Source organism: Ochotona princeps, chromosome 19, assembly GCF_030435755.1.
Source record: "Ochotona princeps isolate mOchPri1 chromosome 19, mOchPri1.hap1, whole genome shotgun sequence".
Lineage (NCBI taxonomy): Eukaryota > Metazoa > Chordata > Mammalia > Lagomorpha > Ochotonidae > Ochotona > Ochotona princeps.
In genome coordinates, this window is record NC_080850.1 from 8,352,975 (window position 1) to 8,378,407 (window position 25,433).

At 42.8% G+C, this 25,433-nt stretch overlaps 1 protein-coding gene across 1 annotated transcript in view; it reads left to right on the top strand.

Moving 5' to 3' along the window:
* The window catches only part of SLIT3 (slit guidance ligand 3), a 596,992-nt gene that overhangs the window by 96,719 nt on the left and 474,840 nt on the right, over positions 1 to 25,433 (top strand). Inside the window, exon 4 of the mRNA XM_058677430.1 lies at positions 10,506 to 10,577. Within this exon, the coding sequence (XP_058533413.1) occupies positions 10,506 to 10,577 (72 nt within the window). The remainder of the gene's footprint in view (positions 1 to 10,505; positions 10,578 to 25,433) is intronic.

Consider the following 25,433-nt stretch of genomic DNA (forward strand, 5'->3'; position numbering starts at 1 on the left):
CTGTCTAGACTGGATTCTTCCCCAACCTTTCCTCTTCTGCTGAAATCAAGGTCTACCGGATGCAGGAGTATTGGGGACATATGGCAGCCACAGGGGCAGGGGTCACAGGCAAGGCAGCATTAGGCCATAGGGGAACTGTGCATTTCATTAACAACCATGTAATTGGAAGAAAATTGGTCCAATGTGAGGGGCAGAAAAGTTCAAAGGTGGGTGTTTGGGGGTCTTTTTGCTTGTTTTCATGCTGGGGCTCTGAGTTGGATCTCAGTAAGTGGAGATCCTGAAAAAGGCCCAGAGTGTTCTAGAAGAGCATCTTCATGGTATCTACATATGGCATTTAGAGGCATATTTAAGGGCAGGCACTTGCTGAGAACACAGTAAGAAAACTTTGGAATGGATGACCCCATTAAGTTTGATAGAGAAACAATATTAAATGCTCCTACAAAATAGCCAAAGTTTTCCCACCTGCCCTGGGAGCAGTGATTTCCTGAAATTCTCAGAGCCTTCTTCTATTTGTAGGGCTGGCAATAGGCACCAGAGAACAAAGCCAAAGGAGCACAGGGTCACTTTCCTAATCTACTCTGACTTGATTTGTCCATCTATAATATTGGCAAATAATTTCTTATTCTGCCTCCCTTCTAAGATTTTTGGGCAACCTCCTGGTTAAACAAGCACCAAAGAATTAAGGAATCAAAATAAGAAAATAATATTCAAATTACAGGTTTTGGTATCCAGAAGACTTCTATTCAAGGCTTCAACTTGTCAGCTTTGTGATTTTTGGATATACCTAGAAAACGCTCCATGTCTCAGTTTCCTCATTAAAACAATGACTGTAACAGCATCTGCTTTAGGAGTCCTGTTAAAAGTGAAGTGAACGGCCTACATACAGAAATAATACCTGCTGGCGAGACTGTAGGGATAAAAGTACCCCACTTCACTGCTGGTGGGATTGTAGACTTGTGCAGCCACTATGGGAGACAGTATGGAGAGTTCTCAGAAAACTGAAAATTCCTCTACCATATAACCAAGCAAACTCACTCCTGGGAATGTATTCTGAAGTGATACTACATATGAGAAAGCAACCTGCATTCCTGCATTTATAGCAGCACAATCCACAATAGCAAAGACATGCAAAAAACCTACATGCCAGTCAAAAGAGGATTGAATGAAGAAACTGGTACATCTACTCTGTGGAATACTACTCATCCATTAAGGAGAATGAAATTTTACCATTTGCAGCAAAGTTGTCCCTGTTGCAGACCATTATCCTCAATGAAATAAGCCAATCCCAGAAGAACAAATATTGTATATTCTCTTTGATATAAGACAGCCTACGTCCAAAATACAAAAAGATATACAAGTAAACAAGAGTACATGTGTAATCTCATAAACAAATGGGGTAATGGAGACCAGAGTACTTGGAAACAAACAAAAAAAACTGTAGTATGCATCTCTACTCCCAAGTTAAAGAAGGTCCCCAATAAAAGAGTTAAGTGTACCTAGACAACAGAATACTAGATTCTCTACCATTGCTTATACCTACAATGTCATGATATACGTAAAGAGCAGAAAGCTGGAGTCAAGACTGTGGCAGAAGGACTGTTTTAGTGTAAAATATAGAGGACGAGTGGAGGGAAGAATGGGGAGAGAGGAATGGAAAGGAAAGAGGAGAAGCATTATACCTAAAAAAACCCTTATAATAAGAAATAAGGATTTTATAACAGAGAACTGGTGTATAACATACAAGACTTTTTTCATAGCTTTTAGCACATGGTAAATGAAGGAGTGAAGGACAAAGAAAAAGAAAATTCCTATTGCTTTGATGGTTAAGGCATCAAAGCCTTATAAACTTTTTAGGAGAGTCCTCCCCAAGTTTACAAGTGTGTTCCTGTGGATTTCCTAGCTTCTTTTGCAAGTCAGTTGGTGCCCTGTGACTAGTTCCGGCCAGTAGACTGAGAACAGAAGTGATCCCAGATAGTGATCCCAGATAGGGACACATGTTCTCTGAAGCATCATTTAAGAGGCAGCGAGCCCTTTTTGCATGTGTGGAACACAGATTTCTTGTGTTACTCCATTGACACCTTGGAGTTCATTTGTGACTGCCTTGCTGACCTATACAGTCATATGTGCAGGAGAAAGGAATCGCCTGTATTTCCGCACTGTCAGGGTGCGTAGTGATGATGATAACGACAATAACAGTAGCTGTGGTTGGTATCAATTGCATCCTGGAGAAATACTGCAAAGCCCTTTGCAGATGTTAAACTATTCAACCCTCTCAGGTATCCGATGAGGTACATGGTTTGCTATTACATAATCATTGTGCTCCAAAAATAATCTATAAGTTAGTTACTTTTAAGAAGTTGTCTCATACACAACTTCAATGAGAGAAAAAAATGCTCCAGGATTTTAAAATCAGAGACAACAAAGTTTTCCTGCAGAAATGTCAAAGATAGAGATTTTTAATTGCTATTAGGACCTTTGAAAGTTATACACTAGGGAGGGTACAGGGAGGGGTTGGGGGAATCCCAGAGCCTATGAAGCTGTGTCACATAATGCAGTGTTATTAATAAAAGAAAAGTTACAAACTAAAAATAACTGATTTCTGAATCTGGCACCAGCCAACATAAATGTCATTGAGCAAATGTTGAATTGTGTGGAGGACAAAGTTCAGGTTGACTTCTTCTCAATAGTCAAAATAAATCCTGGGCTGCTCCCTTATTGCTGTTACAAGGAAGCCTGGTATGTCTCAGTACAACTGTCCATCCCCCACCCAACAAAGAAAGCCACAAAGCCAGACCACAGCAGACACTCAACTAAAGGGTCATGGCACTAAGGCAATGAGCTGCTCAGCTTTCTAGTGTCACATGTCGGAGCCCTGCCTGATCATGATTGGTATAATCCATTCACTTACCACAAGTTGGCCTACCGACTGAATTGATCATCAGACCTCCAATGTGCATTGTAAACATATGGCAAGAAAAAAGTCAGAGTTTGCTTTGCTGGGTAGGTGAGCCAACCAGATAATTGTGAGGCCCTCAGGGGTTTTAGTGAACACCTGGTAGAAATGACCCCATACTGGGTCTCTCTACTCTTTTGATGGCTCCAGGCTCAAGTTTCCTGTCCCTGTTGTGTAAGGACAACTGTGTCCTTGTGGGGGATATTACCACCTCTGAGCTGGACTTTGAGGTCTCTGCAGTCTGATTCCGCCCTTGTCCTGAAAGTTTCTGTCATTCTTGGGGCTTGTTGGCCTTAAAACCCAGCTCTCTGGGAGGCCTTGTGCCTCCCCATCTTCCATCAGGAGCTGTGTGGCACTTGTGCTCACAGTAACAGAGCCACTGTGGCTATTGTTGCTTGGACATGTGTTTCTGAAAGCAGCAGTAGCAGACCAGAAAAGAACCGAGCCTGCCAAAGAAACTGCCTGGGGATGGGAAACCAATTGAGTTCACTACTAAAACAATCAGTCCGGTGACCTTTGAGGGCTAGCATACTTGGACTTTCTGCAGCTGAACATCTCACACCTCCCTGGGGGAAAGGAAGGGCTCGCTGTGCTGTGGACTCTGGCAGGATTCCTGAGACTCCTCACCTCTGTCCTTCACCTAGTGAGGGGCAGCAATGAGCTCTGCCCCTCTTCTGGCCATGCTAGTCAGTGAGGCCCAGGGAGTGTAGCAGCAACTGAATGTCTGTGAAGCTCCTGTGAAATGGTTCCCTAACTGGCCATCCCTGCCTTTTAATCCAATGAAAATTCAAACATCCTCTTGAAAGTTTCCTGTGCAACTGACGCTGCCATGGCTACTGTTTGGATGGATTGTATTGGATGGATGCTCATAGTCAGAGACCTTCAGAAGCTAAGGAGAACAGGGCACTCCCCTGTTAGGTGACAAATCAAGATGTTCATATGGAACAACTCAATGAGTACCATCATCACACATAGTAGTTAGGGACACAGACTTAGCATCAAATCCCATCCCCATCATGCTGGTGCAGTTTGAGTTTGGATGACTGACTTGGTCTCCTTAGTCCTCTATATTCTTGATACTCTTAGAGTATCTGTGGGAATTCCAGGAGAGTGCATGTAACATTCTTGATATACCTAACTCACGATTTTAGTATTATTGACATTATTTACCAGCTACAGCTATTATCTAAACATATTTGAGGGGGACTTACACTGTAGCTTGCAGGTAAAGCTGCTGCCTGTGACACCAGCATCCCATGTGGGCACTGGTTGGAGTCCCAGCTGCTCCACTTACATTCCAGCTCCTTGCTAACGTCCCTGGGAAAGCAGTGGAAGATGATCTGAGTACTTGGGCCTCTGCACGCACATGAACGATCTAGAATAAGCTCCTGGTTCCTAGCTTAGGTTTGGCCCAGCCCTTGCTACTGCAGCCATTTGCAGAGTGAACCAATGCATGGAGGATCTCTCCCTGAACCTATCTCTTTCAAATAAATAAAATAAATCTTTTAACAGAAGCGTATTTCAGGAACGTCAGCAACATGGAAACCCGAATCTAAACACACTGGCTTCTGTCTGGTACTCTTCCCTTTTCTGTTGCATTCTTTTCCTCAGTGATTGTTTCAGCTGATTGGCTACCAAAGCTGGCGACCAGCGAGTGAGGGAGGCTACACAGTTGATACCTCTGGTAATTCACTCATCCCTCACCTGCATCCTGTCACAATATCCCATTGATCATGCTTCATGTCATCTGTTGTACTCTGATACTGCTCTCATGCTCAGCCAGGTTGTCATACAGCCAACCTGATTACTCAGGAGCTCTTTATTCTTTGTGGTCTCCCTGCCTTCAGTGTTGCCCTCCTCCAAACTGGGTTTAGTGCTATTAAAGAGAACCTTCTGAACTCCAAACCACCTAATCACTCTTTTGTGCAGTTACTTTTTATGGCTCCTTTTTTATTCCTTATAAGAAGCCAAGCTAAAATCCCCAGAAGATCCCTTATGCTACGACCCCTGACCACTTTTAAACCATCATGTCTGTTCTCGAATCACCCTCATGCTCCGGGAATGCATCTCCATCCATACCCCACACCCCAGTCCTTCTCAGTCTCCTGACCCTGCTGGCAAATTTATACCCTGCTGTCTAAGTCCAGACCTCTCAGTTCATGTATCCTGAAGTGTTACACTCATCTAAGAAGAATGAGCTCCAAACAACTTTCTTTGCGAGAACCTTCCTTGAGCTGGAAGTGGACTAGCTTCCCGTCCTCTGTGTTTCCACAACACACTGGCTTATACGATGATCAGACACTTTTTTTGGATGGGGTAGTGGTGGTGGCAGTTCATGTCTCTTTCTTTCACTAGTGTATAATATTTTTACAGAAAGGAATTGAATCTTACCTGTTGATGTATGTTTGTACTGTAAAAAAAACCTACAGAGGTGGAAGACTATTTAGACAGATGCATGGATGAATGGATGAGCAAATGGTGATTCAACGAATGGAGAAATAAGTGGTTGAAAGAATAGAATCCGCATATCCAGAAAGGCCTTTTATGGTTCCACAGACACAGGGCTCTGATACTTGGAATTTCACAATTTAGCCTGGAAAGTGCCATGATCTTGAAACTCAGCAGCTAGATGGGATTTTGACCTTGATACTCTTGATTTTTGCAGTGGAAAGGCTGAGAAGAAGCTTTGATCTTCAAGGGAGCAGAGACTCAGGCATGGGCTATGTATGCCATCTTTGACCCAGCCCACATCTTGTTTACCGACCTACTCAAATCAGTCCTGCTTGGCATGCCATTCAGTCCTGCTCTACATCCAGGAGTCAGAGTTTTCCTTCCAGTGTGACCTGCAGTCCAAGATTTCCACCTCTGGTCCCCGAGTAACAGAGCGGCAGATGGCATGAGCGCACCATGACCAGCAGCACCGTTGGCAGTCCGGCACTTAACTGCTTCTCCATTAGAACTGTGCCATTATGCTGTTCAGCAGCCCTTTAGGGAATGTAACTTAGGCAACGTGGAATCTTTGCTGGTTTTTCAAAGATCTTTCAGCTGACCTGTTAACTAAGTAAACATGACTAAATCCTGGAATGAAAGGGAAATGTAGCTTCAAGCTCCTTCTGATGTCAAGAATTGCTGTGTCACCCATCCTAACCAAAGCGGAAAGGCCCCAAGGCTTGGGGACAGAGCCCAGCCCTGCTGCCCCAGAGTCCTTATTCAGAGTTTATAAAGCACCCGGTAGTGCACAATTGGCTAAATTTGGTTGCATTTTTATTTTTGTCTAGCCACAAATACTGGCAAAGAACTGCAAATGATTCCTTCCCTTCCGGGAGCCTCAGAGCCAAGCTGTTTTTATTTTTAGCTTCAGTTCTGGTTTAGGGTTTTTCATGCACTCAACACCCTACCTACTGTAGACAGTGGTGGGTCGGGTTTTCGGATTTTTGCCTAGACTGCATATTGATCTGAATGTAACTCTTCCCAGACTTTCTACAGCTGTGACAATGGAGGGTGGATCCCTACAGATCTATATAGAGATCCAGTTCTGGTCTGGAGATCTCCACGGGAGTTCTTTTCAGGGAGGGCATTCTACTCCAGGGTGGATCTTTGTCTAGGTTAGGGTTGAGGCAGTGATAACCCAGGGTGAAAAAAGAGGAAAAGGAAGAAAGAGGGAAGGAAGCTATCATTTATAGAAAGGCTTCAGGTCACATGGCCTCCGGGGCTCCGGTCTCAGACTGACTGGGATTAAACCTTGCTGCTTCTCTTTCCTAACTCTGCAGTACTGGGAATGTGCTTATTGTCCCAGCCTTTGATTTCTCATCTGCTGAAACAGACAGTAGTAACACCTGCTCATACACTAGTGAGGTTGGGCTCCTCTCCCTGCAGCATGCAGCACAGAATCTGACATGTGGGCAGGGGTCAGTCAGCATTGCGTTTATAATGGCTGCTGGGTTCTTAACTGTGATGGCATTTGCCCATTTGTGGTTCATTGAAGATTCATGATAACCCAGAATAGTTGAATGATTTTGCTGATGAAACCTGAACTCCAAATGATTTAATAACTTGCACTGGGTTCTATAGTGACATATGATACAGCCAGACTTGAGGCAGCCCTGGAACACCCCATGTTCATAACATGGTATCTTTCGCAGTGTCATTGACTTCCACTTGCTCTAAAGGGGTTTATCACTGACTAGATGGGAACTGTTACCCTAAAGAAAAAGCAAGATCCCACCTTGTCCTCACTTCCCTAAGCCCCATACTTTTTTTAAAAAGCTTTCTTGTATTTGAAAGGCAGTGTTACAGACAGAGGGAAAAACACAGAGGAGTTCCATCCACTGGGTCACTCCTCTGATGGTCCCAAAGGCTGGAGCTGAACTGTTCCTAAGTCAGGAGTTAGAAGCTTTTCTGAGTCTCCTGCATGAGTTCAGGGGTCCAAACTCTTGGGCGATTCTCCATCGCTTTACCCAGGCCATTTGCAGGGAGCTGAATTGGGAGTAGAGCAGCTGGGACACAGTCTGGTGGCCACATGTGATACTAGTGTCACAGGCAAAGGCTTAGGTCACTATGTCACAGCACCAACACAGACTCCCTATCTTTTTTCCCCCCACTTTAGTAACAGAAATACATTGGATGCCATAAATAGTAAAAAAAAAAAAAAGTACTGATTGAGTTTTACAGGTATAGGATAAAGAGTGAGTGCCAAGGACTGTATTTCAATGAAATGATTAGAAATTTGTTAAGGTATGAAATTGTGTGTGTGTGTTTAACCATAATTATTTTTATTTTTGAATTTGGTAAATGTTTAAAATGTATTTATTTTTAATTTAACCATAATTTTTTAAAAAATTAAAAAACTAGAGTCAGACTGCTGACGGAGGTAGCGGGGAATGAGAGCCCATCTTGTCCAACTTCCCAGCCATTTTCCTCTTTGGCCTCTTTCCAATCTGGAGTCTGCTCAAAGCACACTCCTGCCACAGTGACCCATACATTGCATGGTCTCCAAAGAGCTGAGGGTGTGTTTGGAAATGGGTTTATTACAGAAGGTCTTAGATGGCCCTCCCTTAGAGGTTATGCCCTTCAGGACTTTCATCTGATCCCAGATAGATCTGTTTTATGTCTCTTCACCTAGGAGGGAAATACAAACAAAATCCCACTTAGGAATGCTGTATACTTGGTGTGTGTATGTGTGCTGTGTGTGTGGGGTGTGTGTGTGTGTGTGTGTGTGTGTGTGTGTGTGTTCAGGGGATAAAACGGAATTCGGGCCAGAACTGGGGGAGAAGCTTATCTAAATTTACTTAATTTCAAAATAGGTATGGTAAGATGGTCCCTTTTAATCAGACATACTCTTTTTCTTTTAGCTGGAAAAATAAGACTCAAGCTAAAAAGTGCTCTTTGGATCTAAAATATTCTGGAGACTAAAGATTAAGCAGCTTGTTGTCACTAACAAATAAACAGCACAGGTTATGTGTGAAGGAAGGAGGCTCATGTGGGTTCAGGGTTTCAGAGGTTGGTCCCTGGGAGGGTCCCATGGTGAGCTGGGAAGCAAGGAGCGTATCTGACCTCTATCTATGTGTGGTGTCTCCTTGTGGAGCCTCTGGGATTCGGTCACACAGTCCCCACCCTAGCAGCTGGATCCAATTCAAGTGTTTTCCAAAGCTCCACCCTCAGACACCATAATCAGATCAAACCCTCACCCTCTTTTCGTAGAACTGACTTACTGCTTTGGGGTTTAAGCAAATGAACTCGTTGGGGAGCCAAATCTTGCTGAAACTGTGGTAAGTGGTTTAAGGGTTCATGTGAAAAGAGAGAATCTCTTTTCACTGATTATGCTGAGGCTGAGGAGCATGAAACCGACATGGAACAATGTCTTAGTTTCGGCCTAGCATTTCCAAGAAAGGTGACTTCATGGGTACTAGACTTCTAATCCTGGAAGCACAGCTGGAGACTTGCCTGAGGACTCTAACATTGACCAAACCCAGAAGAGCTTGGATTGACCATGCTGACCACTATCCAATGTGGGCCATTCCTAGTGGGCTGGGCCTAGCCTCAGGCCATACTTCATGCCCAGACCTTGGTTCCCTACCAGGGCCAACTTCACGTTTTGGCACATTTGGACCCATACTGAGTCCCACCACACTGTTAGAAGCCTGTGAAAATGTTTACTTTTAAAATTTAGAAGACTAAGACGAGTTTTAGTTTGAAATGAGTATGTAACAATAATATATATATTATAAAAATATATTTATATATTTTAGTTTCAGCTCACTTGAAAAGTATAATATTTAGGGAGTGCATGTGATACACTATTAAATGCCACTTGGTGTGCCCACATCCCACATTAGAGTTGCCTGGGTTTGCTTCCAGTCTAGTTTCCTGCTAATGCTTATCCTTAGAGGCATCAGGTGATGGTTCAAATATGTGAGATCCCAACCACCCACATGGAACATGTTGATTGAATTCCTGGCTTATAACATTAGCCTGAACCAGCTTTGGCTGTTGGAGGCATTTGAGAAGTAAACAAGTCAATGGAAGACTTTCTCCCTGCCTCTCTCTCTCTCTCTCTTTCTCTCTCTCTCTCTCTCTGCTAAGTAAATAAATAATTTTTTTTGATAGCATGGTGGCTTAACAGGCTAATCCTCCACCTTCTAGTGCCAGTATCACATATAGGCACCTGTTCATGTCCTGGCTGCTTAATTTCTGATCCAGCTCCTTGCTTATGGCCTGGGAAAGCAGTAGAGGTTAGGTCAAGTCCTTGGGTCCCTACACCTGAATGGGAAAGGGAAACTCCGAAGATACTCTTGACTCCTGGCTTTAGATCAGTTCAAATTCAGTGATTGCAGCCATATGGGCAGTGAACCAGCAGATGAAAGATCTTTCTGTCTGTCTCTCCTTCTGTCTGTAAATCTGCCTTTCCAATAACAATAAATTTTGAAAATAAGTACATTTTAAATGCTTAAAATGTAATACTAAAACCTTTTTTGTAGGGAAGATAGTTCAAAAAGGTAAACAGATCAAGGACTTGTGGAAGACATAATGCAGCCTTGCTCTGGTCTTGAGATCCAAGATGACAGGGATTGTGTTTGTGCTGATCTGCCTTGCCCTCTCCTCTGTTCCTATAGCAACTTCTCTCTACTCCCACCACCATCATTTATGATCTAGAATAATTTCCCTGCTATTTTAGCTGCACTTGTAGGAGTATATTTTATAGGTCAGTTCTATTACTTGATAATAGTTACGTGGAACTCATTATTGAGAGTCATTCAAAAGTTTTGTCTGGACCCCTGTGAGGAAGAAAGGCTACAGTTGATTAGTGATGTCTGTCCTGGATCCATGTTAGACCCATGACTGCATAGTGTACCACTGTGTTTTCCTGACATCCCCAACTTGACTACAAACCTCACCAGGATGGAAGATGCTTTACATATGTTGAACATCCCTTATTGAAAGATCTAGAGAGCATCTTAATACCTGTTGACTGATTGATGGAAGCAGTGTCTGAATCCATTTGTTCTGATTTAACATCTCTTTCACATCCTTTCCTTCTTGCTCTCTTCTCTAGGCGTCTGAACAAGAATAAGCTCCAAGTCCTCCCAGAATTGCTTTTCCAAAGCAATCCGAAGCTCACCAGACTGTGAGTACAGTTGACTTACTTCTCTGCCTTGTGCCTTATGGAGGATGTGTTTGCTCGAGTGTGGGGAGTCCTGACCATGTGGAGCACTTGGGCTCTCATGGAGACTTGTGGGAAGCCTGCATCTGGTGTTCTCCCCTGACACCTGCAGGCCTGTTTCTTCCAGAGGTTGGTGGTTGAAGTGGATGTGCCTTGCATTAGTGGTTCATTCATTTGCAAGGAGAGGGGAAACTCTCCTGCTGAGCTTTGGTCTGAAGTTACTTCAGGACAGTTCTCCAATGGGCGGGATGTTGAGGATGTTTTGCAGGAGGTTGCTGGTAGTTTAAGTGGGCAGTGGTTTTTCCTGAACGTTTCAAGATTCCTGTGTTGCTGGCTGGCATAGCACCTCACCTTTGCCTTCTGCTTCCTATCACTGCTGGTCTAGGAATGTGGATCTGGAAGGCTATGCTTTGGTGAAAAAGATAGAAACACATTGAATTTTGCTTTGTTTTTCAGAATGGTCCAGAATGTAACTTGGGTAAAGGATAGTGATCTTTTTGTGTGTCAATGTCATGTGAGTGGAAACTCATGAGTTGGATATATAGACTGTGATCCACTTATTGTGGGTATGAGACAAGTGCTAATGATTGGCAATGAATGGCCCTGTAACCATGACATCAAAATCCTGCTATTGGTGATGAGTGTAGATCGTGGGGTGCATTGGGTGGCCCAAGGCTCAACTTGCTGAATGGAGTGACACAGAGATTTACAGCCTGGCTGGGAGGATCCCAGCATTACTGGGAAGGTTCCAACCTTGTGGCCACCATTCTCATTCCCCATTACTGTGTTTAATGCCTACTTATGCAATCAAAGAATGCATATAGACTCTGGGATAAACTGGAAAATGTGAAACAGATGTCGGTGTGTGCACTTAAGAGTGAGTTCTGAATTAGGAATATATATATATATATTTGTATATGTCATACACACACATATGCACACACAAACTGTATGCATTAATGTATTTTTCAAAGGGCCCTTTATTGAAGTAAGAACAGGAGGGAGTTGGCTGATGCTCCAGGGAGGAGTCGTCTTGTTGGCTTTTCTAGGACTCACCTGTGCTTTTTCAAGGTCTCCTCATGCTATGCACACTATTTCTCTGGCTCAGTTCACCTAGCTGACTTTGGTAAGCATGGGAAAGGATGTATCCTTCACCTGCTTTGCTTCCTCCTGTTTGGCTCCACCTGAATGGGCTCAAGACTGGAGGAAGTGCTTTGGTGTCCAGCAACCGAGTGTCTAGCAGGACTGAATTGGCAAAGCCAAGTGGGCACATCAGAAACAGTCCTGGTTTCTAATTCCCCATTCCCTGCAAAGGTCTTCTCATAAACGCCCAGATAGCCATCATTTCTCTGTCCAGAACTACCTCGTACCTGTTTCACCAGCTGCAGACTTCTATATACTTTTACATCTCAGCTTCACTTTCCAGGTACCATTTGTGGGGAAGGAGACTGGGGCTACTGGAAAACTTTGAGTGGGTGTTTTCCAAGTATTCTGATGGAGGCAGGCTGTAAAGTGGATTGGTTTCTTCTTGCTGAAGCCTCCATATGCAATTAGGTGATGACCATGTTGCTCAGGGCTTACTGTGGTCTAGGCACAGGAGGAATTTCAGACAAGGATGTTCCTACCAGGTCTCTGCAGTGCTGAGGTGCTGTCCTAACTGCTTCCTTCTGACTCTGAGGGCTTGGGAGACTCACTGTCTCTCCGATACCTAAACATTCTCATCAGTGGGTGGGGGTACCTCCTGCCTGCCTGCCTGCCTGCCGCACAAATGTGCTCTGAGCATCTAGTGAGATACTGGCGTGCCGATGGGACTGTTCAAGTGTATGTGCTAAGGTAACTATGGTGATTCCTACAGTTCCCATCCTCACAACCTCCTTTTCCAAAGACACTAGGAATTGCAATGAACACTAGGTAAATTACCTTGAGTTTTTGCTTCCAGCCAGAAAGTCCTAGCTGGAAAGACCAGGACAATATTCAACTCATTTTGATATTTGTCCCTCTCTGCATCCCTGGCTAGACACAGAGAATGGCACGCATCAATACTCAATCAGTGATGGCTGAAGGGGTAGATGATAAAGTGAGTGATGTAGACCTAAGGATAGAAGCAATGTTTTTAAGGAGTTTGGATCCTTTCACTTACCATTTATGCATTTATTCACTCATTCATTCAGCTCTCTCCTGGTGGCGGGGTGAGTGGGGAGAAGGGTGTGTTTCAGTCAGGTTCCCGTGCTGGGGTGAAACTTTAGCCCTGAACATGCCCAGATTCCCATGTACCCTATCATGATATGCTGTGAATGGCTGCCAAGAAAACTGAGAGCTAAATATAATTCTTTTTTATTGAAGCAACTATATTAACCCAGGTTTGGGATATAATTGGTAGCCTCTTTTTCTCTTTGGGCTTGATCTTTGATGTTTTCTTAATGGCCCTATTATGTCTTTGTCTTATTTTGTCAGCCTCTCCGGGGCTTTTCTGGAAGTAAGCAGGGTACAAATTAGAAATCAATAAATGTGCAATCACAAGTGTGTGTACATATGCCACTGGCTCTGCTTTAAAAGAGCACAGCATCTCGATAGACAAAGTAAGCTGTTTCAAAAGGGGAGTTCTAAATGGGGATTCTGTGCAGCCAACTGCTCCATCAGAAACTGTACGGGTGGAAGGGAATTCTAGACATGGATTTTCTTTCATTATTAGACCAGTAGACGAAAACCACTTAATAGTCAATGTTTATGTGAAGATTACCTTCTGCAGAGGCAATTGACAAGTAATAAGACATGTTTATAGTAGTGATGGAAAAGAGAATAACATTAATGCAAACCAATTTTATGATAGTAATACTACTAAGTAGCATGTGAAAAGAAAAAGGTGGTTAAAATTCTTTTAGCTCAAAGGAGAGATACTTGTGTATCCATTCAAGTAACTAAAAAGTCCAGTGGTAGTTATGGCTTCAAGAACAACTGTATCTGGGGCTCAGTGATGTCAGAAGACCTCATTTTGCTTCCTTCATTCCATGGAACAGTGAGTCTGATGGCAAAGTGGAAGACTCCCAGTGCTTTAAGTATAGATCCTGGAGGACAGTGACTGTCCTGGACAGAGGAACTGTGTGTGTATTCTGATTCCTTTGCTTGGTCTCATGCCCATGCTCAAATGCATTGTTATTACCAATTAGGTTTTCTAACAAGGGTATTGACAATAATTAAGTCTGAGCCATGTGGTATCTTGCTTATTTTGGGGTGAGAATATGAAGGCTATTTTTTTTCCTCAGAAAAGTAATTCTGTTAGCAGAAGACAGGGAAGGGACTGCTACATGCCTGAACAATAGGCATCTACAAGCTTTTAAAGCATCTATTCTGTGCAATACCTTGTATTTCAAATGAGGGATTTGGGCCCTTACAAAGACAACACTTGAAGATAATAATGCTGGAAAACTTGTTGCATGATGGGTGCTATTTTGAGCACCTTACATCTATTAACTCAGTTGATTCTCCAAAGAATGCTGTGGGGTGGGCATTGTGGTTTATGCTATCCTCTGAGCGTGAGGCTGAGGCCCTAAGACATAAAAGTCTTACCCAGCACTATGTGACTACTTAGTGGAAGGATTCATATTCAGATCTAGGTACTTGACTTTGAAATCTGTGCTTGTCTGTGCTGTGAGCTCTCTGCCTAATACTCAGTGAATTTTCAAATTTTCAAAATGAAAATAACTGATGATCAGTGATGTGGCTTGCTGGGTATAGCTGCTACCCGTGATACTGGCATTCCACTTGGGTGCCAGTTTAAGTCCTAGTGGCTCCACTTTCGTTCTAGCCTTCTGGGATGCTAATCACCTCAGTAAGCATCAGAAGTTGGCTGTCATAGACCTAAGTATTTTTCCTGGGCTCTTGCCTGTTACCTGCTAGGTCCCCATACTCGCCCAGGTCCAGCTCTGGATTCATGTGTGTAGTAGTGGCCTGTATGCTCTGTCCTGTCCTGAAATACTTAGTTGTAGCCTAGTGCCAAGTTGTAGCCACCTAGTGCCAAATAGTGTCCTAGTCTGGAAGGGCCTGGCAAGGCCTCTGTTGTGTCTCCTTGCAGTCTGAGGTCCATGCTAACGTTGCCAAGTTAGAGTGACTAGGCTTCTGGTCCTTACAAGCACCCTACTCCCCTTGACTAAGGGATAGGAAGAGGTGGTAAGTTAAAGGTCTGCCAGTTACATACTGTGAGGCAGAAGGTAAATTTCTGAACCTCTCTAGGTCTCAGTGTCTAACAGTAATTCAGACAATAAGAGAACCTACCTCTGTATCTTAGTGAGGGTCCATGGAAATCACTGTGGAACATGGAACATTAAACATTGAACACAGCACACGGTAGGTACCTGGAATACGGATTTGTGGAGCAGCAAGTATTTTAGCACCTAGGAAGAAGCTCAGACTCTAAGACAGATGAGGGTGGTCTGAGCACTACACTTAGAGGAAGGAGACCCAGGTCCTCCCCCTAGCTTTGCCCCACCCCAGTACAAGCTGTGTGACCCTAGGCACGTTACTTTAACTACCTGATTTTCCAATCTGTCTTTAGCTCTCCATTCACAAGAGGGAATGTGGTTTGTTACCTGGTCCTTAGCCTATTGATTTCCTCTTCTGACTTCCCATTCCAGCTTTTACTTTCACCTACACATGGAAGAGGCAGGGAAAGGTTTCTGGCAATTTAAATTCAAAGCACTAATATTGACAGAAATTCCTTTCAAGGAGCAAGAAGGCAAGGGGGGAAACAGGGTTTAAAACCCTCTATATTCCACTGGATTAGAGAGCTTTGGAGGGGCAAAGGGACACAACTGGTGTTTGAGCCTGAGTTTGACTTTGTCATGTGAGGATGGGCAGATCGCTGGGGTCCTGCTGGCCTGTCCTGCTGGCCTGTCCTATCCTATCCTGGTTTTAGGTCAAAGCTTCTATTCACTGTCAGGTGATGGCTTCAAACCCATAGCTATGACAGCAGTTGTGCCAGCTGCTCTCTGGGGGCTGGAATTAGTCACTATTCAGTCCCATGAGGTATCTGACAACTTTGACAAAAAATAAGAAAGAAAAAAAATGCCAGTGGGGTTAAACCTGCTGTTGCTCACTTGGGGCAGTGGAGTTACATGAGACTTGGAAGATAATCCCCAGGCAGCTGAAATCAATATGAAATGTGGCCAACCAATTGAGCTGCAAGTCATAAGATTGGGTGTTATCTTGGTGAAACAGCTTCTCTTGCCATGAGTTCAAGACTGTTAGACTGAAGGTTCCAGAAAACCTGTTTCTGGTAGATGAAACTTCCCCTGAACTATCCTTGCTGCTGGTTTATACCTTATCTTTCCTTTTAGCGATTTCCGTTCTATCGCAGGTTCTGTGGTTATCTGATCAACATCCCCTCCGTCCCCCAAAACTGGAAGCTGCAACCGTGAAACTGCATTCTGGTGTTTGTTTGAGGCAACCCAAGGTTAGAGCCAACATTGGGACCGAAATTTGAATTCTGCTTTCTGATGATGATGGGCAAGTGACCTCAGCTTTTGCCATCTCAGATTAGTTGGCTGTGTGCAGGGAAAGCTAATCACAGTTGCTGTGTTAGTGTGCTGGAGCTGTGGCAATGAAATACCACATGCTGGGTGACTGAAGCACAAATTATCTTTTCACAGTCTTGAAGTAGAACATCCAAGATCAAGGTGCTGGTCTGATTCGTTGCCTTGAGGTTTTTCTCCTTGTCCAGTAGGTGGCTGCCCTCTTCATGGCATCATTGCTCTGTGCAACTATACCCTTGTCTAAGGATGTCACACTGGGTTAAGGTTCCATTGTGGTGACCTTATTTGAGCTAGTTCACTTCTTTAGATTGCTGATACCCAATTCCTGTTTGTTGCATTCTGAAGTTTCCAGGGTTAAGGCTTCATGCTCTCAGTTAGGGTCAGAGCCCAATTCAGCCTTCATCACAAGTGTGTCTAGCATACATAGTACAGGTCAAGGCTTGACACATATTCTTTCACTCGTTCTCTGGTTTAAGAGATAGGGATGGTGTCATTGCCATGTTATAGGGGAAAAAAAGCAGAGTCCTAGAGACTTACACAGCCAGCTCACACAGACAGTAACTGTCAGCATCCACAGTCAATGACTTGAGCACATTCCTAGAAGTCTGTACTAGTTATGAATGGTTAGAAAGTAGTTCAAGTTCCAAGTGCCCAGTGCGAGTTCAGCAAGTACCAGTTGGGTTGTCTCTTTGAACCTGTACCTGTACATACTTTTTGAATGACAGGAACTCTGTTTGCAGATTGCTCCTTCTGCTACTGTTGGATCCTTCTGTAGCCACCTTAGTCTTTCAGTCTGGCACTAAACTTTAAAACATAACTACATGCAATATGTGTCTCTATAAAAATCTGCATTGATGTGAAACAGTGCTATAAAAGTGAAAAACCAGCAAAGCAAATAAAAACCATAATACCCAATTTTCTAGCAGAATTGTTGTCTGATGTGGTGAAATGATAGTAGGTTGATGGGAACACTAAACCATCAGGGTGATGGGGGCCTCAGAGCCTGCCTTCCTGGAGCTCAGTCCCTATCCCCTGTTGTCCTATTGGGCTGGTCTAGCTATCAAAGACTGGAGACCATGATATCAGACTTGGGGGCATTTTTCTGAGGCACATAGCCACCCAAGGTTCATGGAAAATGTCCCTGGCCTTCTGACCTTCCTTGTGTATAGCATGTTTCATTGGCTGTGAATTTCATCATGTGCTTGAAGACATGTTTGCTTTAATCTGTATGTGCAGAGATAATAGGTTACAGTGGGCACCTTGTCATTTTTGGTATTTCTGTTTTGTGTGACTTGACCTGTCTGTGATACTATAAGCCAGAGGCAAGAAAGAAAGCATGGGAAATAGCTTTTCTTAGTAGAGAAGCACAAAAGCCCATGGACATATTCATAGTGTTCACTCTAAGGTTAATATAATCATCTTGTAGACGCTTACATTTTTAGAGCTTGAGAATGGAGTTGTGTCTATGCCAGAAATGCTTGGACTTGACACTACATTGAAATACCCATGGATCTTTTCCAATTGTGGGTTCTGGGTCCACAAGACTGCAGCAGGACCTCAAATCAGCATTTAGAATAACTCCAGTGTGATGCTGCTGACTCAGAACCAAACTTTTCAGGACAAGACTCTAAACTATAGTCGGTTTTCAAACTTTTAATGCATAAAGAAATCACTTGAAATGCTAGTTAAAATGCTACCTCTCTGGTCATACAAGTTTATTTTATTCAATCTGGATGAACATAATAATTTTCTAAATAGGTGTGCTGGGTGATACATCTGTGTTTGACCTGTGGAACACATTGTTAAGAAACCTCGGTCTCATATAGTTACTATTATTTTATAAATTTGTTATTGAACACTTACTGTGTGCTAGGATGTTTATATATGCTAGATTCTTCAGTCTTCACAAGAATCAGCAAAGCAGGAGCCAAGTGTTGCGACATAATAGATTAACTTAGTGCAATGTCACATTTCATATTGGAGTTCCAGTTTGTTTCCTGCCTGTTCTGCTTCTGATCTAGCTTCCTGCTTATGTGTTCTTGGAGGCAGTGGATGATGGCTCAGCTGTTTGGTGCCCTGCCATCCATGTTTAACACCTAAGTGGGTATTGTCTCCTGGCTTTGACCTAGCCAGCCATGACTGTTGTGGGTGTTTAGAGAGTGAACGAGTGGGTGGAAGATCTTTCATCTTTGTTACTGTTTTTATGTCTGCCTATTGTTCTGCCTTTGAAGTAGATGAAAATAAACAGTTTTAACAACAGGGTCAACAAAAATGGGTGTTTTTATACCAAATATACAGGTGAAAACACTGAGACTTGAAGAACTTCACTCACCAGGAATAAACCCAGATCATCATGTTTCCTCCAATTTTGTTTTCTTTTTCTACTTTATTATCTACCTGCTGCTCTGAAACAACAAGGGACAGAGGGAAGAAGAGAGGGAGTGAATGATGGCAAGAATGAAACTGAGGACGTGAGTTGATAGAACAAGAGAATAGGAGAGAGAATAATTGTAGATTTATGAAGCTTTCAATTTCATGGTTTGGCATTTTGAACTTCTATGAAGCTCACATGTGCCTATCTAAGATCTAGAATATTAAGACATGAAACATTAAAAGAGAAAATTTATAGACTTAAATACATACTAGCAAGTAGACCTTTCAAAATTCCCTGCAGTATATCACAGATGGAGTTGGATTTTACATTTTTAATCTCTTTAGCCCCTGGAGATGGCAAGAGAATTGTCTAAAGTGATCAGGCAGTACTCCTCTGAGAACATTCTGCCAGCTTGGAAATTGGTGGTTTTTTTTTTTTTTTAATTTAAGAAGGAAAGAAATCCAAGCTGTGACTTTACAATGCTTTGGAATTACAGAATATGCTTGTAATTTTTACAATTCTACACAGACTTCTCTGCCACATCTGGTTGATATTACTGGCAGGGATATATGGGGGAATAAACCATGGGCTGGAATGTGAAACATCCCACAAAATGAGTTTCTTATAGGTTGCTGCATAAAACATTTTGAGTCTCCCATTCTTTGGAAGGGTGGCTTAAGTGATTTCATGGATTTAGTATTTTCTTTGGTTTGAAGGTAAAGGTTTTCACTCGTCTACTTGGTTGGGGGTGGGGGTTCCACACTCTAAAGATGAGTATACTGCCCTTGGGTCATTCCTGGACCTCATTGAGAGAAGCCACTTTCCAGAGAAATCAGTTCAACATTTGGTGAACAACATGGGCCAGTGGAGATACCTGTGATGGTGAAACCCCAGGTCCAATGGAATTAGCTTGGAGAAATGCAGACTGCAGAGAGAGCAAATTGCAACACTCAAGGGCTTTGGGAAGTCCTTGAATGTCTGCCTGGATGATAACATAGAACAGATGATGACAAGACAAGCTCACTTGACACAATTTGCAAGGCTTTATACGTTGGTGCATTCTCATTGCTAAATACAAAAATATTTGGGTAGGAAATGGAAAAATCAAACACCTAGCTGTTACCAGAAACTCAGTCATTTTCCTGTTGGTAACATTCCTCTTCTTTTCCGGAAGAATTGCATGACCAGGAAAAAGTAAAACAATGTTGAGCTCCTACTCGTGTGTGTATAATCTCCACTATTCTGGGTGTTGGGATTCTGAGGATAGAACCCAGAAATGTCTGGACACAGAGAGTGTGAGTATGGGCTTCTTGCCACCTGGCCCATCTGCACACGTCTGTGCCTGGAACCCACCTGTGGAGCTGGAACCCTGACAACTGAACCTTTTCTGGACAATCCCAGATCTGCTCTCATCACCCTGGAATATTCGGGAGAGGCAGCCAACTTAGGCACATTATTATGATCGTCACTAACAATGATCAGATAAAGAGTGTGTTCTGTGTTAAGAATGAGGATCAGAATTCAGCCTTCATGAACTCAAAGAGCCTTCATTTTCCTTATCTAGCGTTAGAAACTCTACAGAGAACTAAACATCACATTGTGAATAGAAAAATATCAGCCTTTCAAAATGGGTGGACCCCAAACACACATCCTTCAATTGTTGAAATGATGCAAATGTACCCCCATTTAATAATCTTGAAATATTTGTTCTTGAACCACTTTCAGCATCAACAGAGCCATTTCTAAAGAGCTAATCATCTCATTTTCAACCAACATTTGGGAATCTCTCCAAAGGACAAATAGAGTTTTAATTTGATGTGCCAAATTCTAGCATGATTTCAAATCACAGACATACTCGCACACAAGTTATATGACTTTGTCTTTCTTTTGGCTTTCCTATTGGCTCAAGATCCTGGATTTAAACATGAAATTGTGTTTGTAGGGTTTTAGTTCATTTACAAGTCCTGGAGATTGAGATCCGTAATGAAAGTGTTGACATAGTATTAACAACAGCAAAACTGTGATAACACAGGACTGTCCAAACCAAATAGTAATGGAGAAGTTTAAGTAAATTTCATGCTCCTTGCCTGAGTTTGATGTGCTGGACCTAAGATCGTGATTCATGGTTTAGAATAATATTTTAATGTTTTATTCATGATGTTTCTGTCTTCCGACCATGTCTTTTCTACTTCCCCTCACCCTACTCACGGTGTTGAAGACAATTTGGAAGTATGGGATCCTCTTGATTGGCACTGTCTATTGCACTTGCAGAAGCTCTCTCCCTGGTTGGCTAAGTGGAGTATTCCATGATCACATGGAGAGTTTGACCTCTCACTGGCCTGTCTAGCGCTCTGTGTTGGAATTTTTAGTCAGTGAGTCAGCTTTTGATTGAAATATACATTTCATCATGCCAACATTTCTCTACATAAAGGAAGCATCTTGACTTTTTAAGGTCTGAATCATCTAAGGGAGAAAACTATTCATGAGAGTGGAAGAGTAATCCATCTGCCTCATCTCAATCTCCTTTAATTGAGTATTTATGAAACTATGCTCTAGACAAAAATGCTTAGAGAAATCTAACTTCCACAAGTTTTCCTTACAGATGATGATCAGTGATGGCAATAAGAGAAATGCTGGGTCCTCAATTTTATTGATGACTATTGCTTCAATTAACTCCTTTCCATATTTCTGTGTCTCCTACTAAACTTCCTTTATTTTTCAAAAGCATTTGCGCATACACATAACATACCACCCATATATTCATATAATCCTTCTCTGTCTAGGAAGTCTCAGGCAAATAATATTCCTTCTATGCTGCTGAATCAAAGATATACTTGTACTTTGGTGCAAGATACTGACTATTAAATTAGCTCAAACTATTGAGCAATACTGTAATAAGATTTGGGAGTTTATCAAGGCAGCAGTGGCAGTGGTATTGGGAGGTTCTTTGCTTGGCTCATAATTGGTGTTTTGGGGGCATAGAGCTATAGAGTGGCATATTTATATCACAGTCAGTAAATTGTTGCTCTAAAGTTGTCTGTTCTCCAGAGAAAGAGTGCTTCTTTTTCCTCTAAAAGAGATGTTCATGGGTCAGACTTATCTCTGCATCTTAGTGGAGTTTCCTCATTTTTTGTAACTCAGAACAGAATATTTATTGTCAGCTACCAGTTCCCAAAGCTCAGCCACTGAACAAAATTATTCCCAGAAATAATAATTATGGCTTCTATTGCTAATACCATTCCCTGCTTCCATTGTGCATAGCCCTTCTTTCATTGGAGGGGAGGAGGGGAGATCATTAGGTCTCATGCTGCTGGGAACACAGCAGAAGGAAAAGACAGTTGCCCAGAGAATTCTCTACTGTTTGAGGACTCCCTGAGTGGATGATTGTTGACATCAGTGGTATAGATGAGGAGAATCCATCATCTCTGATTTATCCACTGCTTTCTGTCTCTGCTGCCATTACCCTGGCACAGCCATCTTCTCTTCTTGGTTGGATGTTTGCCAGGACCTACTCCCTCACCTCCCTTCAGCTTCTCATATTCCCTCATCATCCATCATCCATTCAACAGCCACCATGTTCATTTAAGCCAAATCAGATCTCCTCTTCTCCCCAGGGACTTTGCATAACCTAGAGAAGAAACCCCAAGCTTTTTTTGTATTACATCATCTCTTCCTGGTGCCATCTCAGGCCATTCTCCCCACCCCCACCATGCTGCAGCCTCATGGCCCTTCTTCCTGTTGCTCCAGCAACTCTGATCTCTTCTCTGCCTGGGACATGTTGTTACCAGATGTCAGCATAGAGATTCAGGTCCTGATGCAAATGTCACTTCGTCACATGGCCCTTTCCTGAACACCTTGGCACCAGTCACAGTTGCCTTCCTTACTGAGCGCTGTCCAGTATGTGACTTTGCTTTCTTCCTAAAAATTTCTCTCTTTGATTTTTTTACTTATTCATTTGTTTCATATCTGATCTACCATCCCTTGGTAAAATGTTGACATTTTCTTATTGTTGACTCTATAAACACTGACCCTTGCAGAAAGCCCAGAGTGGGCACTCAGTATGTAGTCTGGAAATGAGTGAAGGAGAGAATGAAATTCATGTCTGTAAAATATGCTTTTTCCTCTGTGTGGTCAGAGACGCCTTCTGTTCCAAACCAGAGCTCTCCTCATTACCTTTAAAAGTCCCAAGTGACTAGGCACTATATAAGTTATGCATGAGCATTTACGTGCATGCACATACATATGTACACATGTATGTTCACACACACAGGAATGAGGATTAAAAACTAACGCAGAGGGGAAGGATTTCATTCTGCAGCCATGGGCCTCCCACCAGAAAGAAGCAACAGCCCTTCCCAGAATCCTCTTCTGGCAGACATGAGCCAGTACCCTACACTGAAAGCCAAGGAGGGGAGTGTTGTTTTTGATGCCTATTTCAAAGATCTGGGAATAATATTCTGTGATACAGTGAATTGAAAAGATAAACTGTGTTGGCTTCATCTCCAGGCTTCATTGATTTTTTGCTCTTATTGGGCACTGAGAGGGATTCTATAAGTATTGGAAGCCTCAGCTGTGTAAGGCTTTACAGAAGGGAAAAGAAAAAGACCTGTGGGAACTCAAACAAAAACTAAACCTTAGTCTAAAAAAAAGATTGAATAGATTACAATAATTTGCTCAACATTGACCTAACCCTCTAAATTATTTTTCTTGATTTGAGATGTAAACCAGGGATTGTTTGAAAGGCATCTGGTATATTATTCCAAACCTGAAATGAACCATGTCTTCTGAAATAATTGGACCAGAACTATACTGGGACATCAAAATATTAACATTTTCCAAGCTCTCTCTGAGATTCTGGCTTGCTGTTTTGTAAAGCTGTAACACTGATCTAACATTTGTTTATCTTCTCCCTTTCCTTGCTTGCCACCCCTGTCACTTCTCCTCCCATAACCCATATTATTCTGGGGGAGATGACCTCTTCATTGGCCCCATATTAATGAGAGATGCTGCCATTGTGAGCATCATAACCCCATTTCAATCTTTAATTGCATATCACATGGGAGAAGAGGTGTCTTTTCAACGAGGCAATATTCATGATGAAATGGCAAGCAAGAAAGAAAACTTGGAGCAAGAAAGAGGGGCAGCAAGGAGGAAGGAATAACCATGACAACAGAGAAGACATGGATGGATGATAATGAATGATGCAGTGAAGAAAAAGGACAGGAGGAAAGGAGTACCTAAGTATCTCAAGTTTGGATTTGGTCTTTTACTGACTCCTCCCATGGCAGGTGGATGATTTTCCCATTTCACATGTGCTGGTTCATTCTGCGTTAAGCTCCCCAAAAGGTCTTGTCTTGGCTCCTCATGGGCTGAGTGCTGTGCTGAATGGCCCCTTCTGCAATTTCTAGAATATTGATATATTGATCTTTTCTGTTTCTTCTGCTTCTTCTTCTTTGTTTTATTTTTTTATTTTTTTATTTTTTGGCAGTTGAAGATATGACCCCATTTATGGGTGGAGGCAAAGACTCAACATCAGGCAGTTCTAACCATTTGGTATCATGAACCTGACAAAACTATAGCTGAACATCAGTAGTACAAACTGTTGGTCAATAAAGGGAGAAGCAATTTGTCAGCCTTCTGAAGGCTCATGTGTCATAGACTCAGGGCCACAGGAAGGAGAGGAAACCCATGCACGGCTTTTTGGGGAAAGTTGTGGCAAGATTCTTGGAATCACTCTCATTTTGTCCCATTATGATCTCTTCCTCTGGTTGTCATGATGATTGTCAACTGCCATTGCATTACAGGAGTGATTTTTAGCATGGTGGTGGGCTTATAATGTAGTTGATGTTGGCTTGAGACCAGATAGACAGCCATCTTGGATCTCATCCATTTAAATTAGCCTGGGAGGAACTCTGGACCGTAAGCCATCCTGTTCTCAAAAGGAAACAATGTTAGGACAGGGTTAGAAGCATAACAAGATTGTGCAGGCTTGAAGAAACTGAAATACAGAGCAGAAGGGGACCTACAGTCCCAGACCTCAGGTCTCTGGTGTGGTACTGAGGGCACACCAGAAGAGTTGGCCATGCTTTTTCATTCATCGATAGGGAATCCAAAGAAAAAGGAGCTGTCCTTAACCAAGCTTCCCTAGCTTGAGCTGGTGGTTACAGCAGTTATCTTCTGAGAACAGGAATATCAATGTTTGAAAGAGATTTGCTGGAGCAACAAAGGATTAGCAGTTTGTACCTAAGAAAATATCGTTAGCATTTCTAGCCATGTGTGGTGATTGCATTTACCTGGTTGCTGTCATGATGAACTTGTGGAAAGGAACTGAGAGGACTAACAATTCCAGGGAAAGAACCCACAAAGGTGGCCACCGTAGGGAAGAGGTAGAGCCTTAATCTGTTGGCAGATTGGTGGTCCGGTCAGAGGGTGGGGCCCAGGATAGGAACTCTTCTTTGGACGGCAGTGACAGAGCCTGCTTCTCAGAGCTTGCAGCCTGCCTGGGAAAGATGAGTCCTTATTCTTGGGACGCTCCATGCTCTAGAATTTCAGAAGCTAGAAAGTCAACGTCAACTGTGAATCAGCCTCACGTTCTCTCCCGCAGTGGCTCGTTCCTTCTTTATGACAAGCCTGTGTGTTGAGGAGATGCAACCTGATATTTAGGATCGTTTAGCCACTGAGCTGCCGCCCAGGTTTTCCTAGTGAGCAGGATCACTGTGCCCTGCTCACCTGCCATCTTTTCCTCATTTACCTGGAGCTAATTAACCAGAATTCAGTATGGAGTCCCACATTGCACTGTTAATGACAGCAGCTCTCCCCTCCCCTCCCCAAAAGTGCTGATTTCCCAGCTCAGCATGAGGGACTTCAATAACTCTCTCTCTCCAATGATATAATTTGATTCCTCCATGGGAGGCTGCA